Source organism: Phoca vitulina, unplaced genomic scaffold (assembly GCF_004348235.1).
Source record: "Phoca vitulina isolate PV1807 unplaced genomic scaffold, GSC_HSeal_1.0 scaffold3, whole genome shotgun sequence".
NCBI lineage: Eukaryota > Metazoa > Chordata > Mammalia > Carnivora > Phocidae > Phoca > Phoca vitulina.
The window spans coordinates 6,506,422-6,520,537 of record NW_022589706.1 but is presented as its reverse complement, the minus strand read 5'-3'; the positions used below and the strand labels follow the sequence as shown (position 1 = coordinate 6,520,537).

General features: G+C 36.5%; 1 protein-coding gene across 4 annotated transcripts in view; it reads right to left on the bottom strand.

The window, feature by feature from the left end:
• Nucleotides 1-883: 883 nt before the first annotated feature.
• Nucleotides 884-14,116, bottom strand: part of CPEB2 (cytoplasmic polyadenylation element binding protein 2) — a 70,659-nt gene continuing 57,426 nt past the window's right edge. For all 4 annotated transcript variants that reach the window (XM_032399957.1, XM_032399962.1, XM_032399968.1 and 1 more), the window contains 4 exons: nucleotides 13,146-13,264; nucleotides 12,759-12,873; nucleotides 9,879-10,060; nucleotides 884-4,872 (listed from right to left, as the gene is read on the bottom strand). In XM_032399957.1, coding sequence (XP_032255848.1) covers nucleotides 4,645-4,872; nucleotides 9,879-10,060; nucleotides 12,759-12,873; nucleotides 13,146-13,264 — 644 coding nt within the window. In that variant the 3' untranslated portion in view covers nucleotides 884-4,644. The remainder of the gene's footprint in view (nucleotides 4,873-9,878; nucleotides 10,061-12,758; nucleotides 12,874-13,145; nucleotides 13,265-14,116) is intronic.

The following is a 14,116-nucleotide window of genomic DNA, read 5'->3' as shown; positions in this document are numbered from 1 at the left end:
TTTGTTATGGAAGATTTATTGGCCAGAAAGGAAGGAAGACTCCAAATAGAAAAATGGTAGCACATGCCAAGATGCCGTGTGCGGAGATGCATGATCTGCTTGGAGGACATGGGTGACAGTGACAGGCTCTGAGGTGCTGCTAATGTCAAGATTAGCCCATTTAAGGAGTTTCTGTGACGTCATGTAGAATATGAAGAGATACAGGGTTTCCCCTCTCCGGGATACCTATGTCCACAAAGGTAAAGCAAAAAAATTGACTACGATCAGTGATTTTAAAAATATTTTCTAAAAAAGCAACGAAACTCCACCCCCCACCATGCCTGCACACCAGTTTAAGAATTCTAGCTTTGTTAAAGTTAAAAGAAGAGCTGTTTTAGCCATCAGTAGGATGAAGAACTTAGCCTACACCTCTTCTTCTCCTTCTTTTTCATCAATAATGTGGCCTTTGAAGAACTGATAGGCTGTGCTGAAAATAAGGAGGAAAATGACAAGTGACTTCCAACCAGAGGGTGTCTGAAGAAGCATCCTGGAAACTGTGCACTTATAGCAAAATGATCGACAGGGTTTCATTTTCTGAATGCAGCGTCAGTTTAAATATGGTAAACACGGATGATCTGGGATGATTGCAACACCACACTAGAATTTCTACGGAATGTACGTGGAGGCTAAAGGGCGAGAGTGGGGAGGAGAACTGATGCCAGGAGTGCCGGGGTCAAAATACTGAGAAAAACTGGGCTACTGGTCTCCAAGTTTCCCTCGCAGCCCTGACACTGAGCTCCAGAGGGCCCTGGGCTGCATATATTCATGTCACAAAGCTCCCTGAATAAAAGTTTACTGGCGTTGATGAAAATTTTTGTAGATCTGAAGAATAAGATTCCACAACTATGCCAATAACTTAATAGTTTATTAGTCAGTCAACAATATTACAAATATTTAAAAATTACTTAATATAAATAGTTGGCAGCAAACTATTCCATTACAGAGTTAAATTACCAGTACAACAGACAGACTGGAGATTTAGACATCTGGAAGATAACAATAAAATAAACTAAAATATTTTAACGAAAAAATTTAAGCTGAAGGCGTTTACCTAGTGTCCATAAAAGCATGGGTTCTCTTTTTATTTAGAAAAAAATAAAAAACGGCTTTAACACCCCATTAGGAATATAAAATAAAATCAACTGAAAATATTAATTTGCATATCAAAGAACCATTTATAATTACAATCCAAACACTCCATAAACCACTTGTGCGATTCTATACAGAAACTGGGAATTAGAAACTAGTTGCTTTAATATTACAAAGATTTCAGCTCCAAAAATAATTCAACATAAAATAAACTTTAGCAATTAGTGTCATAAAATTATATATTTCCACATAAAAATACAAAATAATATTAATGACAAGAATATGAAAAATTATTCCAAGTATTTTACTACTATTAAAATAAAATAAAACCCAAAAAAACAAAATAGAAATATGCATGAAAAAAGTCTCTCCTTTTGTTAGCAAAACACTATCCAAAATAACTACAATCATTTACATCAGTACAAAGATTTCTGGATTTAAAAAATAGTTGCAATGACAAAAGGGGTATCTTTTCTGACAGTAAAAAATGACACTGTGGATAAAATCTGCAAAATATGCAATGAAAAAAATAAATTTGCATTAAAAAGGTTTACACTGTTATTTTTTTTTATACAAACATTAGAAACAGTATTGCACATCACAACACAGAATCGAGGTTAGTCAGCCTTCCAAAATGTGTTATATTCAAGTTTTGTAGCATCTTTGAGGAGAGGCTCTGTGCAGCCAGATGCAACAGGGATAAATATCAAGTGTTTTCCATACACAAATATATAAATGCTAAATGTTTCCTTCTTAACAAAAAGTGTGGATTTTTAAAGTTTTTTTTTTTTTCCTCCACAGTCATACTTTTGGGCAGCAATATGAACATTTAGGGAACACAAGTGAAGAAGCTTTGAAAATACAAAAATACAATCAAAATTAATAATTTTCTACAAAAATAGTAAAATAAATATGATCTGTAAATTAAAAAAAAAAAAAACTCCAATACAGTGTTTAACAGTTAGAAAATAAGAATGTAGTACATAAAAGGCAAAAAAAAAAAAAAAAAGAGGTAGGGGTGAGGTGGGGAAGGACAAAAGATTAGCTTTAACTACAACAGAAACGAAGGTAAAACAAACCATACATTTCTGCCATTTTTACCCGTGGGTGAAAAGGGGGTTCTGTTTCATTTCCCTTCATTCCCAATATTTATTTCTGTTTAAGAAGGGAAAGTGATTTTCAACATCTCCAATTATTTTCATCATATAATTTATTTTAGTGTTCATTATTTAATACATGAAAAGGCTCTTCAATTTTAAACATTAAGCAGAAATTATGAAAATAAAGTTAAAAAATCTGCGAAATTAAATATCTAAATAATTAACATTGCAAAACTACTGATTTCTTTTCTAAATTCCAAAAATTGAGGTATAGCAAAGGAGATGTCATCAGTCAAAAAAAGTGTGCCATAAAATAGCTGACTGTTGGAAAAATCTCTCACAGAGATATAAAAATAGTGCATAACAAATGTCAAATGGATCAAGGTTGGCAGGGTTAAGGTTAGAAAAGAATACTCCAAAAATCTGGAGGATCATGGTTAAGTAACAAATAGGGAACATCGACAAATAAATTAGTAAAAAGCTCTTCTGAAAACAGCATCAACTTTAAACATTAAAAACTTGAACCACAACCACAATAAAACAGCAGAGTTAGACATGAACCACATATTTTTACAGTACAAAAAAGCACACCAGAGACAACCTATATTAAGATCAACACTTTGCTCACGTGAAGGATTGTCCCAAGGGGTTGCAATAAGGCAACACCCTTGTAATTTTCTCTCTTTAGAGTCAAGAACCTTAGTTCTGCATTTTTAAAAAACATCTACCATTGTTGGGTGCTTTGCTTAGATTGCAGAGTAACTTTTACATTAAAATATAGGGGCTAGTTGCATTAAAAATGCTCTAAAGAGAAAAAATATCACGAATGATATTCTAATAGTGTTCAGTACCAAGAGAAACTCATTAACTATTGCATGTTTCCATGCCACTTTCTCAAAAAAACTGCAAGCAAAGTCATTACCAAAATTCCTTCATCAAAATCTAAAAAAAAAGCAATTCTTAACCGTTAAGAACAATGTTCCATGCAACAGTGACCCCAGTTTAGACAGAAGACCCCAATATACATAGGTCAAACACATAAGCAAGTTTAAGCCAGATTTCACCATTGTCTTTAAGGTAAAATTGAATTTTATGCAACTAGCCATCTGTATGTTTCCCCATCTCCATTTTGACTTTACTTAGGTTTACTAAGTTTTGCATTCCTCTATAAAGTTCATTTGTTTAGATATGGGCTTCCTGTGGGTCTTACATTTGGTGACTGGTTAGCAGTGTGCTGGCCATCTTTGGTTTATAAAGGATGTCTTAACCGTGAACTATCAAAGGGGCTAAAATCAACCTTCTTTAAAATTCTAGTATTTTTCTTTTATTCAATCTTTTATCTATACTATATCACTGCACATGAATTAGAACCGCACATCACAAAATTGCACAGGGATTACAAATATTATATCCAGTCTGCATAAAATCGAATTCCACTACCGACCAGATCACAAAATGGCTGCACTCTCTAATCTAAAACTAATTTGCATATTGTACACATGTAGGACAAATTTTTAACTTGAAGTCACAATAATGCATGCAAGTTTGCTTTTTTTAAACAAATTTTATAATTTGTTCATGCTACCTAGATTCAAGAGAGCTTTTTTGAACATTTGCAATACCTCACCTCTTGTTAATAATTCTAGTGCATGCATAAGGTGTATACAGGTAAGTAAACATGCATTTTTTTCACATTCTAAAACTATGGCAGTTTAGGCCATATTGTGCTGCCTGCATTTTATCTGCAATGCAGTGTGTCTCTAACGTTTTCAATCCCGTATTAATAGGTGGCATTTACACATAACACCTATATAGCAGCAAAGCTAATACAGCTTGTGATTAAAAATGTTTAAAAATAGCTAATAAATCAGATTATCTTGAGGTATTATTTCTTGCAAGTCAAAATGGAGAGCAAAAAAATCAACCCTAATTTTTAGTTTATGTATACACTGAAAATAGCAACAATAAAAATAAGCATTTGTAGCAGACATATTCCATCTTCACTATATTTTGCTACCTTTGGTAAATTACTGGGGCAGATCTTGAAGTTAAAAACCCACGTTTAGAAATAAGTGCACGCTTCACCCACTATATAGCAGCAGACTGTTTGCCCCTACGCAAAACATTCTCATATCTAATTTTAACTTTACATATAAAAATAACTTGGAGAAAATACAAAAAAACATTTTATTTTAACATGAAAATATCACAAAAATTAGTAAGCCTGAGATGTAGGGTTTTGGTGAAAAACAAGAGGCTTGTAGTGTTTTGGCTGCTGATAAAGATGCATGTATTGGTAGCTGGGGTGAAAGCAGAAGAATGCACTTATTTCTTCCGCATGTCGCGTCTTCAGACACAGTAAGCCACATGCACCCTTTCTTTCCTTGTTACATACACAGAGGCCGGTGTGCTATTCTTAGTTCCAGCGGAAGTGGATCTGACGTGGGCGATCAGCACCTTCCTTTACCAATGGCTTATGGAACTCACGTCCTGCACGGGAGTGGATATTTGCCCAACAAAACTCACAGTAATACTGCAGGCAAGTGACATTGGCACAGAAAAAGGGAGCAAATTTTCCACCACAGCGTGCGCCCTGGCATTCATCACACATCTGGTCATCTAGCACATATGGCTTTACCTCCACCTGGAGAGAGAGACAAAAAACATCTCCCATTAATTCTGCTTCAGAAATCATTTTAGTGAATTTAAAATGTTCAGGGTATTCTCGAGAAAAGGACCAGCATTAAACACTGAGAAAGTAGGCAGTTTCCCAGGGAAATAGCTTTACCATGTAGTAGGTTAAAAAACAAAAAACCAAAGCAAAAACAAAAACCAACAACGAAGTCACTCTGTTCCGGCACTAATCATCTTTGTCTAAGATGTTTCATGTTCGTAAGTGACCATGTGGTTAAACGAGCGTTTAATTTAATTTAATTTTGATACTTTTTCTTCAGAGGACTATAAACTGAGTGGTATTTACTGTATTTTTCAAAGGAGAAAATACTTTAAAAATCTATACATCTAACTGATTCGTAAAACATTCTACCCTCACCTTCCGTGAAGTAACATCTTTAAAACACCTGTGTGTTAATGTTTTGGCGGCAGGGTGATTGTGAGTGAAAAAGAGAAGGGCATGGAAGACAAGTGGTTTTTACACCTTTTCCCCTTCATTCCAGTAGCACCTGAGAGACAGCCCAACCCCAAACCACCAATGATTATGGCAACACTTCTGTATGCACCCTGCTTGTAACTACTTGGTACACACACACCAGAACTGGATAATCTTATTAAGGGCATGTCCAGACTTCTGTGAATTTATGAGATATAAAGTCAAAGGTCCACAGAGAAGGCCTGACTCAGAAGACCTCAGAGCCCAGGGAGCTGAGTGTCAAGCCTTTTCAACCTTAGTTTCCCTGTCTGTCAAGTGAGAAGAATCCTAGAACCTAATTCACGGAGCTGCGAGGATTAGATGATGCGGGTAAAAGCAGTGAAGCAGTGCCTGGCACACGGCAGAGACTCTGTAAGCCACTGCTGCCTAATAATTACTACAGATGTAGGGCTACTACCTTTGTCTGACTGAACGGGGCCAGGCAGCCTAAGACCTCAGCCTTTCCTGAGGAGAGGAGGGAAATCTGAGTGTTTAAAGGTTTGGTTAGAGATAAAGTAGTGTTTGCCCAAGGTAAAAAATAACAAACCAACAGTTTCTATTCTGAATGTATTAATACTTGCATGTGTGCAGAAAATGAGCATATAAGGGTATTTTCTGAAGCATTTTTTGTCACAACAGCAACAATGAACAGGGAAAAACCCAAAAGCTGATGAAAAGGACTATAAAAGAAACATTTGATAGAAAGGTAATGGAATTAAGTTGTTGTTTATATTTGCATTTCATTGATTAGGGCTGGATAAACATTTTACGTACATTCAACATTTTGCTTTTCTGAACAGTCTGTATCTTTTGCATATTTTGCTGCTGGAGGTTTTTTTCCATTGGCCTTTGTTGTTTTTTTTTTTTTTTAAAGATTTTATTTATTTATTTAACAGAGGGAACACAAGCAGGGGGAGTAGGAGAGGGAGAAGCAGGATTTTTGCTGAGCAGGGAGCCCGATGCGGGGCTCCATCCTAGGACCCTGGGATCATGACCTGAGCCGAAGGCAGATGCTTAACGGCTGAGCCACCCAGGCGCCCTGACCTTTGGTTTTTTAAAAGATCTTTGACACTCAGTCTAAAATTTTTATGCTCTATGTTTATTTTTCAACTTTTTCCTTTATGGATCCTATCTTGATTGCCAGGCTGCTATTTCTGATTCATTATCTTCATTATAATATTATATAACTATGTATATATAACTATATATAGTATTGTTATTAAAGAAATTACCAAAGAATATCCCAAAGTGGCATGAGAATTACTGGATTTCATTTTACTAGATGATTAACAAAATGAGCACAGGGAAAGTGTCTGCTCAATACTTAGTACCCAGGATCTAGCAGAATATTTAGCACAAAGTAGAAACTGTATCTGAATAAATGTGGTACATTTACATATGCTTCTGGGTTTCTTTCTCATGATTATATCTCTTGGCTTTACTGTAATTAAAGACAGAGTGTCTGTGTGGTTTACTTCATTTCCATAATACCTCATAAAATTCTTAGTGCTCAGGAGCTACTTAATGTAAAACTGTTGAATAAAATTTCAAAATGCAATGACTTCAATTATTTGTATTTCAAACTTCTAGGTATCATTTTATGAAGCTAATCTAATTACCTTCAAAATCAGACTTTAAAGATAGAAAACTGGATTTCAGACTTAGGGTTTTAGATTATTCTGATTAATAATCTCTAAAAATTAACTCTTGTATTTGTGAAAAGGAGTTGGAGTTTCATCAGTTCTGTACCTATTCTTATTTTCTATTATGATGCCCTTCCCTATTTTACTTCAGAGAACCTATCTGTATACTTTGTCACCTGGATTCATAACTAATGAAATAATTCATATTTAATTATCCAACTTGAACTGTAACACCGCTCCCTTCAGTAAGTACCAGAAGGCACAGTGAGTAATACTACTTATGGAATAACATACCAAAATTACAATGAATTACACTTTTGTGGTGACAGTGTGTCCCAGCTTTTGGGAAGATAGGGATTAAATCTCAAAGTGTTCATGAGCCAAAAGAGTAAGCTGAATGAACAATTTTAATCCTCCCCAAATCTTTGGGTTATCAGTTATAAATTTAAAATTAATCTGATGTTATGGTTTAATAACTACATTCATACTAGAGACATGAAAGGTATAAAGATTAATGTTTTTTATGTGTGTGTGTGTGAGCAATGCTAGTGACTTACAAGATACTTAAGGCTCAAATTCTTTTTCTTTTTTTTTTTTTTAAGTAATCTCTATACCCAACGTGGGGTTCAAACTCATAACCCCAAGATCAAGAGTCACGTGCTCTACCAACTGAACCAGCCTGACATCTCTTGTTATTTCAGATAAAGTTCAAAATATGTCTTAAGCAGCACATCTTAAAAAATAAACTTTTCTCTTAGGCATTTCAATGCCTTTTTAAGAAGACATGCATGTGTTTCTTAATTCACTTGCTCTGCATCTGAGTTGCTCTTTAGGAATCAATACTCTGCCCCAAATAATTGGTCCTTCACTATCATTTTGGAAACAAAGAAGGAGAGGTAAGACACTGCAACAATTTTTTACCCTTGCTCCTGCATGTTAAATAACTATAATTATATACAATGTAGGTAACCTCCTCAGTTGACTGGATCACTTCTTTGCAAAAGTTAGGGTTAGACTAGATACATGGTCTAAAGCATGGCTGCACATTAGAATCACCTGGGAGCTTTATAAATTCCTGCTGTCCCTGACCAATTATAACAAAATCTCTGGAGGTCAGGGGATGGGAGAACCCAGATGTCAAGACTTTTCTCAATTCCCAGGTGACTTTTTTCTGTAGCTGAGCGTGAAAACCACTGGATTAGAGGAATTCCAGTTCAACAAATTTTCCTGCACAGTGGAATTAAAGCAGAGACCTTCCACTTAGATATTGTGTGTGTGTGTGTGTGTTTTGCAACATTTTAAGTAACAATGCAAAAAAATCACTCTGCTTGTATGAACTGAACCTATGCTGTACTTTTTTCCCCCTAAATGGGATGGCTTGGTAATTAAACTGATGACTACTTTTAGAGTCCATGGTCTAGTCAAACCATATTCCTTAACCAGCTCCCCTGCCTCCAAAATAGTTTTTAATATATACAGACAGGCTCAAAGAAGAAACTTCAAGAAACTGTTACACTGGGAAAATACAGACTCAAGTTATATCTACTAATTTGGATGTAAAAAAAGTTAAATTACCTCTTATTCTTAGCATATCTCATCTGTACTATAACGCAAACATGATTATTTTAGCATACTGCTTAGCTGTACATAGGAACTATGAACAGATTTCAGTATGAAATAGATTTGCAAATGAACAACTGAGTTTGGGTCACTCCTTTTCCCTATTTTAGATGGTAATCAGTACTAGGAATTATTCAATGGGGTGGCTTTTAGTTAACATTGATAGGACTTCCTAAAAAGTTTTTATTGTGATTACCTAAACAATGCTACTAAAGAGTAAATGTTTTAAAGTTTAGGATAATAATCTTGTGTGTTAGACTTACGAAAATATACACAGAATATTATTTTAAATTTAATGATAAAAGATAAAAACACGTAAATAACACTCAGTGCCAAACTCTAAATGTTTCTACATATGAGAATTCATTTAATCCTCAAAATAGCTGTGACAGAGATACTACTATTGCTTTCCATTTGATAAGTGGGGAAAAAGAAGCAAACCGAGGGTTAACGTCCTGTGGGTTACGGAGCACATGATGGAGAGGGCGTCCTGGGCGTGCTGGCTCCAGGGCACAAGCTCTTTTCTTTTTCTTTCTTTCCTTCCTTTTTTTTTTTTTAAAGATTTTATTTATTTGAGAGCGAGCACGAGCAGGGGGAGAGGCAGAGGGAGAGGGAGAAGCTGGCTCCCCGCTGAGCAGGGAGCCCGATGTGGGACTCGATCCCAGGACCCCGGGATCATGACCTGAGCCGAAGGCAGACGCTTAACTGCACCCAGGGTACAAGCTCTTAAAACAAGCTCTGCCTCTATGGTTTGAAAGGTATTAAGACCTTATTGGTGGAGTAAAAAACAAAAACCCAAAAACCAAAAAACAAAAAAAACAAACCCACAACTTGACATGCTTTTACAATGACATTTATATTTTGTATATTGTATCTGAAGTTCAAAGCACGGGGACCCCTGGGTGGCTCAGTTGGTTAAGCATCTGCCTTCGGCTCAGGTCATGATCCCAAGGTCCTGGGGTCGAGTCCCGCATCAGGCTCTTTGCTCAGTGGGGAACCTACCTCTCCCTCTGCCTGCCCCCCCCCGACAAATAAATAAAATCTTAAAAAAAAGAAAATAAAGTTCAAAGTATGTTCAATAATGTTATATTTCAGTGATATTTTGATATAATACTCTAAGAGTTAAAGATATATAAAAAAATAAAGTGTTTGAATTATATTATTAACTCGGTAGGGTAGTAAGCTTTGGATCAGCACTTTATTATAGGACGTTAAATGCTTTCCCAATATGCAACTTACGCGTTTATCAATATCCCCATGCTGAAGCTGAACAAACCGAGCACTGATGGCAGCAATATAGCTCTGCTGATTGGAGAAAGCAACTCGACCAGCACCTTTTGGGTATTTTAGCTCAGGATCTGTATCAATTCCTGCATAACAAACTCCACCATACAGCCGGTCCATGATCATAGCAAGTTCCACTTGAAAAGGAAAAGAAATTCACATCAAATGTGAGAGAACACAGTAAATCAACAGTTTTAACTACTTTTTTAAAAAGGAAAAGTCAATAGGGTAATAGTTTTATGCCGTTTTCTACATCCAATCCTTTCACCTGCATACTGGACCCAATCTGCTCTCAATACAGAATTACTTGGCAATTCTCCTCTCTCCTTTTTGTATCATGTTTTTCCCTCTATACTGGATCATTCCCAATCTTTAAAAAAAACACAAAACAAAACTCCTAATTCTATTTTTCTCCCTCTCAGTGACTGCTTAATTTCTATGTTCTCCCTTTACAGCCAAATTGTTAATCTTTTTTCTTCTACCACCTCATCCCTCTCTCTTCCCATTCCTTATTCAAAACTTTCACCCTATGACTCCATTTTTAATTGCTCATGCCACCGCCAAGTACAATGGTCAATCTACCTGGAAGCAGCACTGAACACAGTTAATCTCTACTTTCTCCATCTGGCTTTCAGGACACATTTTTCTACTAATTTTCATCCCACCTCACAATTCCTTCTTAGCCTTCCTTGCTGGTTCCTCTTCAACTCCTTAACTTTTCGATGTCAGAATACTCTTTCAGTCCGTGTTTTTTTCCTCTATACTTGTGACTATGGTGACTTCATCCCATGTCATGGCTTTAAATACCATCTATCTGTTTTCAGCTCCTAAATTCCTATCTCCAGCCTGGGCCTCTTCTCTGGACTCCAAACTCATCTATGCAACCATCAGAAGACAGTCAACTGGAGTTGTTGTCCTGGACAACTCATATTGATATTTAACAGACGTTCATCACTTAGTTTGAAATGGCACTCCTGATCTTCCACTATCCCATTAAATCTGCTCCAATGAGTTCCTGCTGACTCAGCTGGTAAGCAATAGAGAAGATGAAGTTGCCAAGACCCTTGGCTTCATCCTTTCTATTTTCTGTTTTGCCCCACTATACATGCAATCCTATGAACCTGATTTTCCAGACCTCTCTAAAATCTAATCTCTTCACCTCCATCAACTAACATCCTCTTCCAAACTCTATTTTTCATCTGATCATGGCAATAGCCTTAACTCTTTGCTTCTGATTTACTGTCAAAACAATAGCAAGGCCAGGGCGCCTGGGTGGCTCAGTCGTTAAGCGTCTGCCTTCGGCTCAGGTCATGATCCCGGGGTCCCGGGATCGCGTCCCACATCAGGCTCCCTGCTCGGCGGGAAGCCTGCTTCTCCCTCTCCCACTCCCCCTGCTTGTGTTCCTGCTCTCGCTATCTCTCTCTCTGTCAAATAAATAAAATCTTTAAAAAAAACAAAAACAAAAACAATAGCAAGGCCAGTCAAAATTTATTTTCAAAACAGTAGCAACAGTAATTCTTAGTTATCAGATATAAATGGCTTAACTAAAATTTCTACTTAGGAGCTCGAAATGGTACCACAAACTTGCTTTCAAAACCAAGACCACAATCTTCCTTCTCCAGTGTTCTTTATCTCAGTAGAAGGTACCATTATCTACATAGTGGCTTAAGACTGAAAGCTGAGATTCAGCCTTTGAGTTTACCTCATAAATTGTCTGTGACATGTGTTCACTTCGCTCCTCACCACTGCTACCTTCAATCCAAACTCACATTATCTTTCTCCTGTCCTGCAAGAATGGGCTCCTAAAATGGTCTACCCATATCTACTCTCAACCCAACTGCCCCCAAAACATGTCACTGGCTACACTTATCTAAAAGTCTTCATTAGTTTCCCCTTGCTCTGAGGATAAATACCAAATTAGCTTATCAGACTTGTATGATCTAACTCCTATTCACTTTTTCAATGCCTTTTTTTAATCTCTCCCCTCTTCTTATACCCCTAGTCAGCCACTCTGGATTTCTTTCAGTTCCTCCAATGCCCTCCACACTTCCCTCCACTAAAGATCTTTGAATATGCTCTTCCCTTTGTCTGAAACACACTCCTCACAACCCACCTGCCACCTCAACTCTATTTCTTCTACTGTGTGTCAGCTCAAATACAAGTATCTCTAAATATCAGACTATACCACATTCCCTTGATGCTCTATTTTCTACAGTCTTTCTTTGTAGCAGTTATGTTCTATAAGTATTTACATGTGTGAATGGTTCTTTTAACATATATCTCCTATACTGACTGGAAGAGGATGTTCTCAGTGGTGGAAGGCACTAACACACTTCACAGGGCACATGGAATCATAAAACATGCTTGTACAGTGGACATTTAGGTCTGTAATTATGTTCCTAGATGACATTTCTGGTAAATCTCTGGTTTCTGCTTACTCATGAACAGAAGTTTCTTACTTATCAAAGCACTATTAAAAAAAAATCCCATACTTCTTCAAATATCAGAATCAACCCACATAAAATAAACAGACCCCAAATTCTTATATTTTAGAGAATTACACTTAAGAAGTCAGAAGTATTTGGATTCTTCTTATAGAGTCTGCTTGGAGTTAACTATTAATATTGATAGATGAGTGTCCACTTCTCCACTTACTTGATGGTTTTAAGAATGCTTCTCAGAATTCTGTAGTGAACAACTCTTGGAGCATAAGGAATCTGCCCCTTGCCTGCCCAATAGTGCCATGTACATAATAGCTCCCCAAACTTTACTGAATTAATTAATATTTAATTTTTTTTTTTAAAAAGAAGCAACATTTGTTAACATTCTACTTACCAGCCCTTAATGGCCTAGGAACACCTCCAACAAAAATTGTTTTTCGAGGATCCAAAGGCTGAGAACCATCCATCACAAAATCACTATCACTTAAGTTCCAAGGACGGATCTGAACCTATGAAGAAAATCACATCACTATAATGGGTCTTATTCCCTTGACAACTTAGGCTGCTTTGTGCCAATTAACAGTGGTCCTTTTATTTTTCAAAATTCAGTTGGATTTGAAAACAAATTATTTTTTTTAATCTAGATACTGTAAGTTATCCAGATTTTTAAAAACTGAACTCTTAACATGGTATTTTAACTTTTTTATCATTAATAATTACTTCAAATCAGGTTTTGGAAAACTCGCATTTGTAGCCTAAAGTTCACGTAGTATTTACTTACTGGTTTGTCCTTGATGGTGGGGCTGGAAACACACAGATACAGTTTTCCATCTTCTTCAATACAAGCATCAATTAGTGCCTGAACTGAGCTCTCTTCTTGAAAGAGAAGGAATGCATAGCCTGTAATAACCATTAAAAATGAGGCAATATGGCAAAGTAAGTGATTTCACCCAAATTTCAGTAGTGTTTAGAAAATACATGCTTTTGGAAAAGAAAAAAAAAATTATCAGATAGAACCGGAACCATTAGACTTTCTATAGGAGAACACAATATCCTATGGAATACACACAAAAACAGATACTCATTAATTAGCTACCCTATATAGAGTGCTTACTATACAGTTCCTTGCTAACAGCTTTACATAAATTATTGCATTTGCTTTCCACAACAAGTCTGTCAGACATTATTCCCATTTTATAGAAGAAAAACCCGAGGTATCCAGCAGTTAAAATGATTTGCCCCAAGTCAGTCAGATGAGCAAACAGTTGATGGAGTAATTTCAAACCCAGGAGAGCCCCCAAGGTCTCCCAACATACTGTCTTATTCAAGAACTTGGCAGGATTAACCCCTTGAGCATATTAGAAGAAGATTCCTAGAAATGCCCTCAGGCTAAGACACGTTCTGGTGCACACTTTGGACTAGAGCACACTTGGAAAGGCCCAACAATTTCCATAAGGAGGGGGAAATAACCACAGTCAGCATGACAACTTCAAAATTGTACTAAGGAAACTACCTTAAGGAGGCTGGAGTGAAAATGGGTACTCCAGCATGGGTCAGAACCTTAAAATCAAACTCTCAACTGGGATGAGCTGTGGAACACTCCTTTCAAATCGTCTGGAGACTATGTTTGGACTTTGGACCCAAGCTCTTGCTTAGATGCCTGTACCTTTGGGAAATATGCCCTTCCTCCTTTCTTTGTGATAACAGATTGTCAATCTTTAAGTAGAAGAGACTTCATTATAAAAAGAAGGT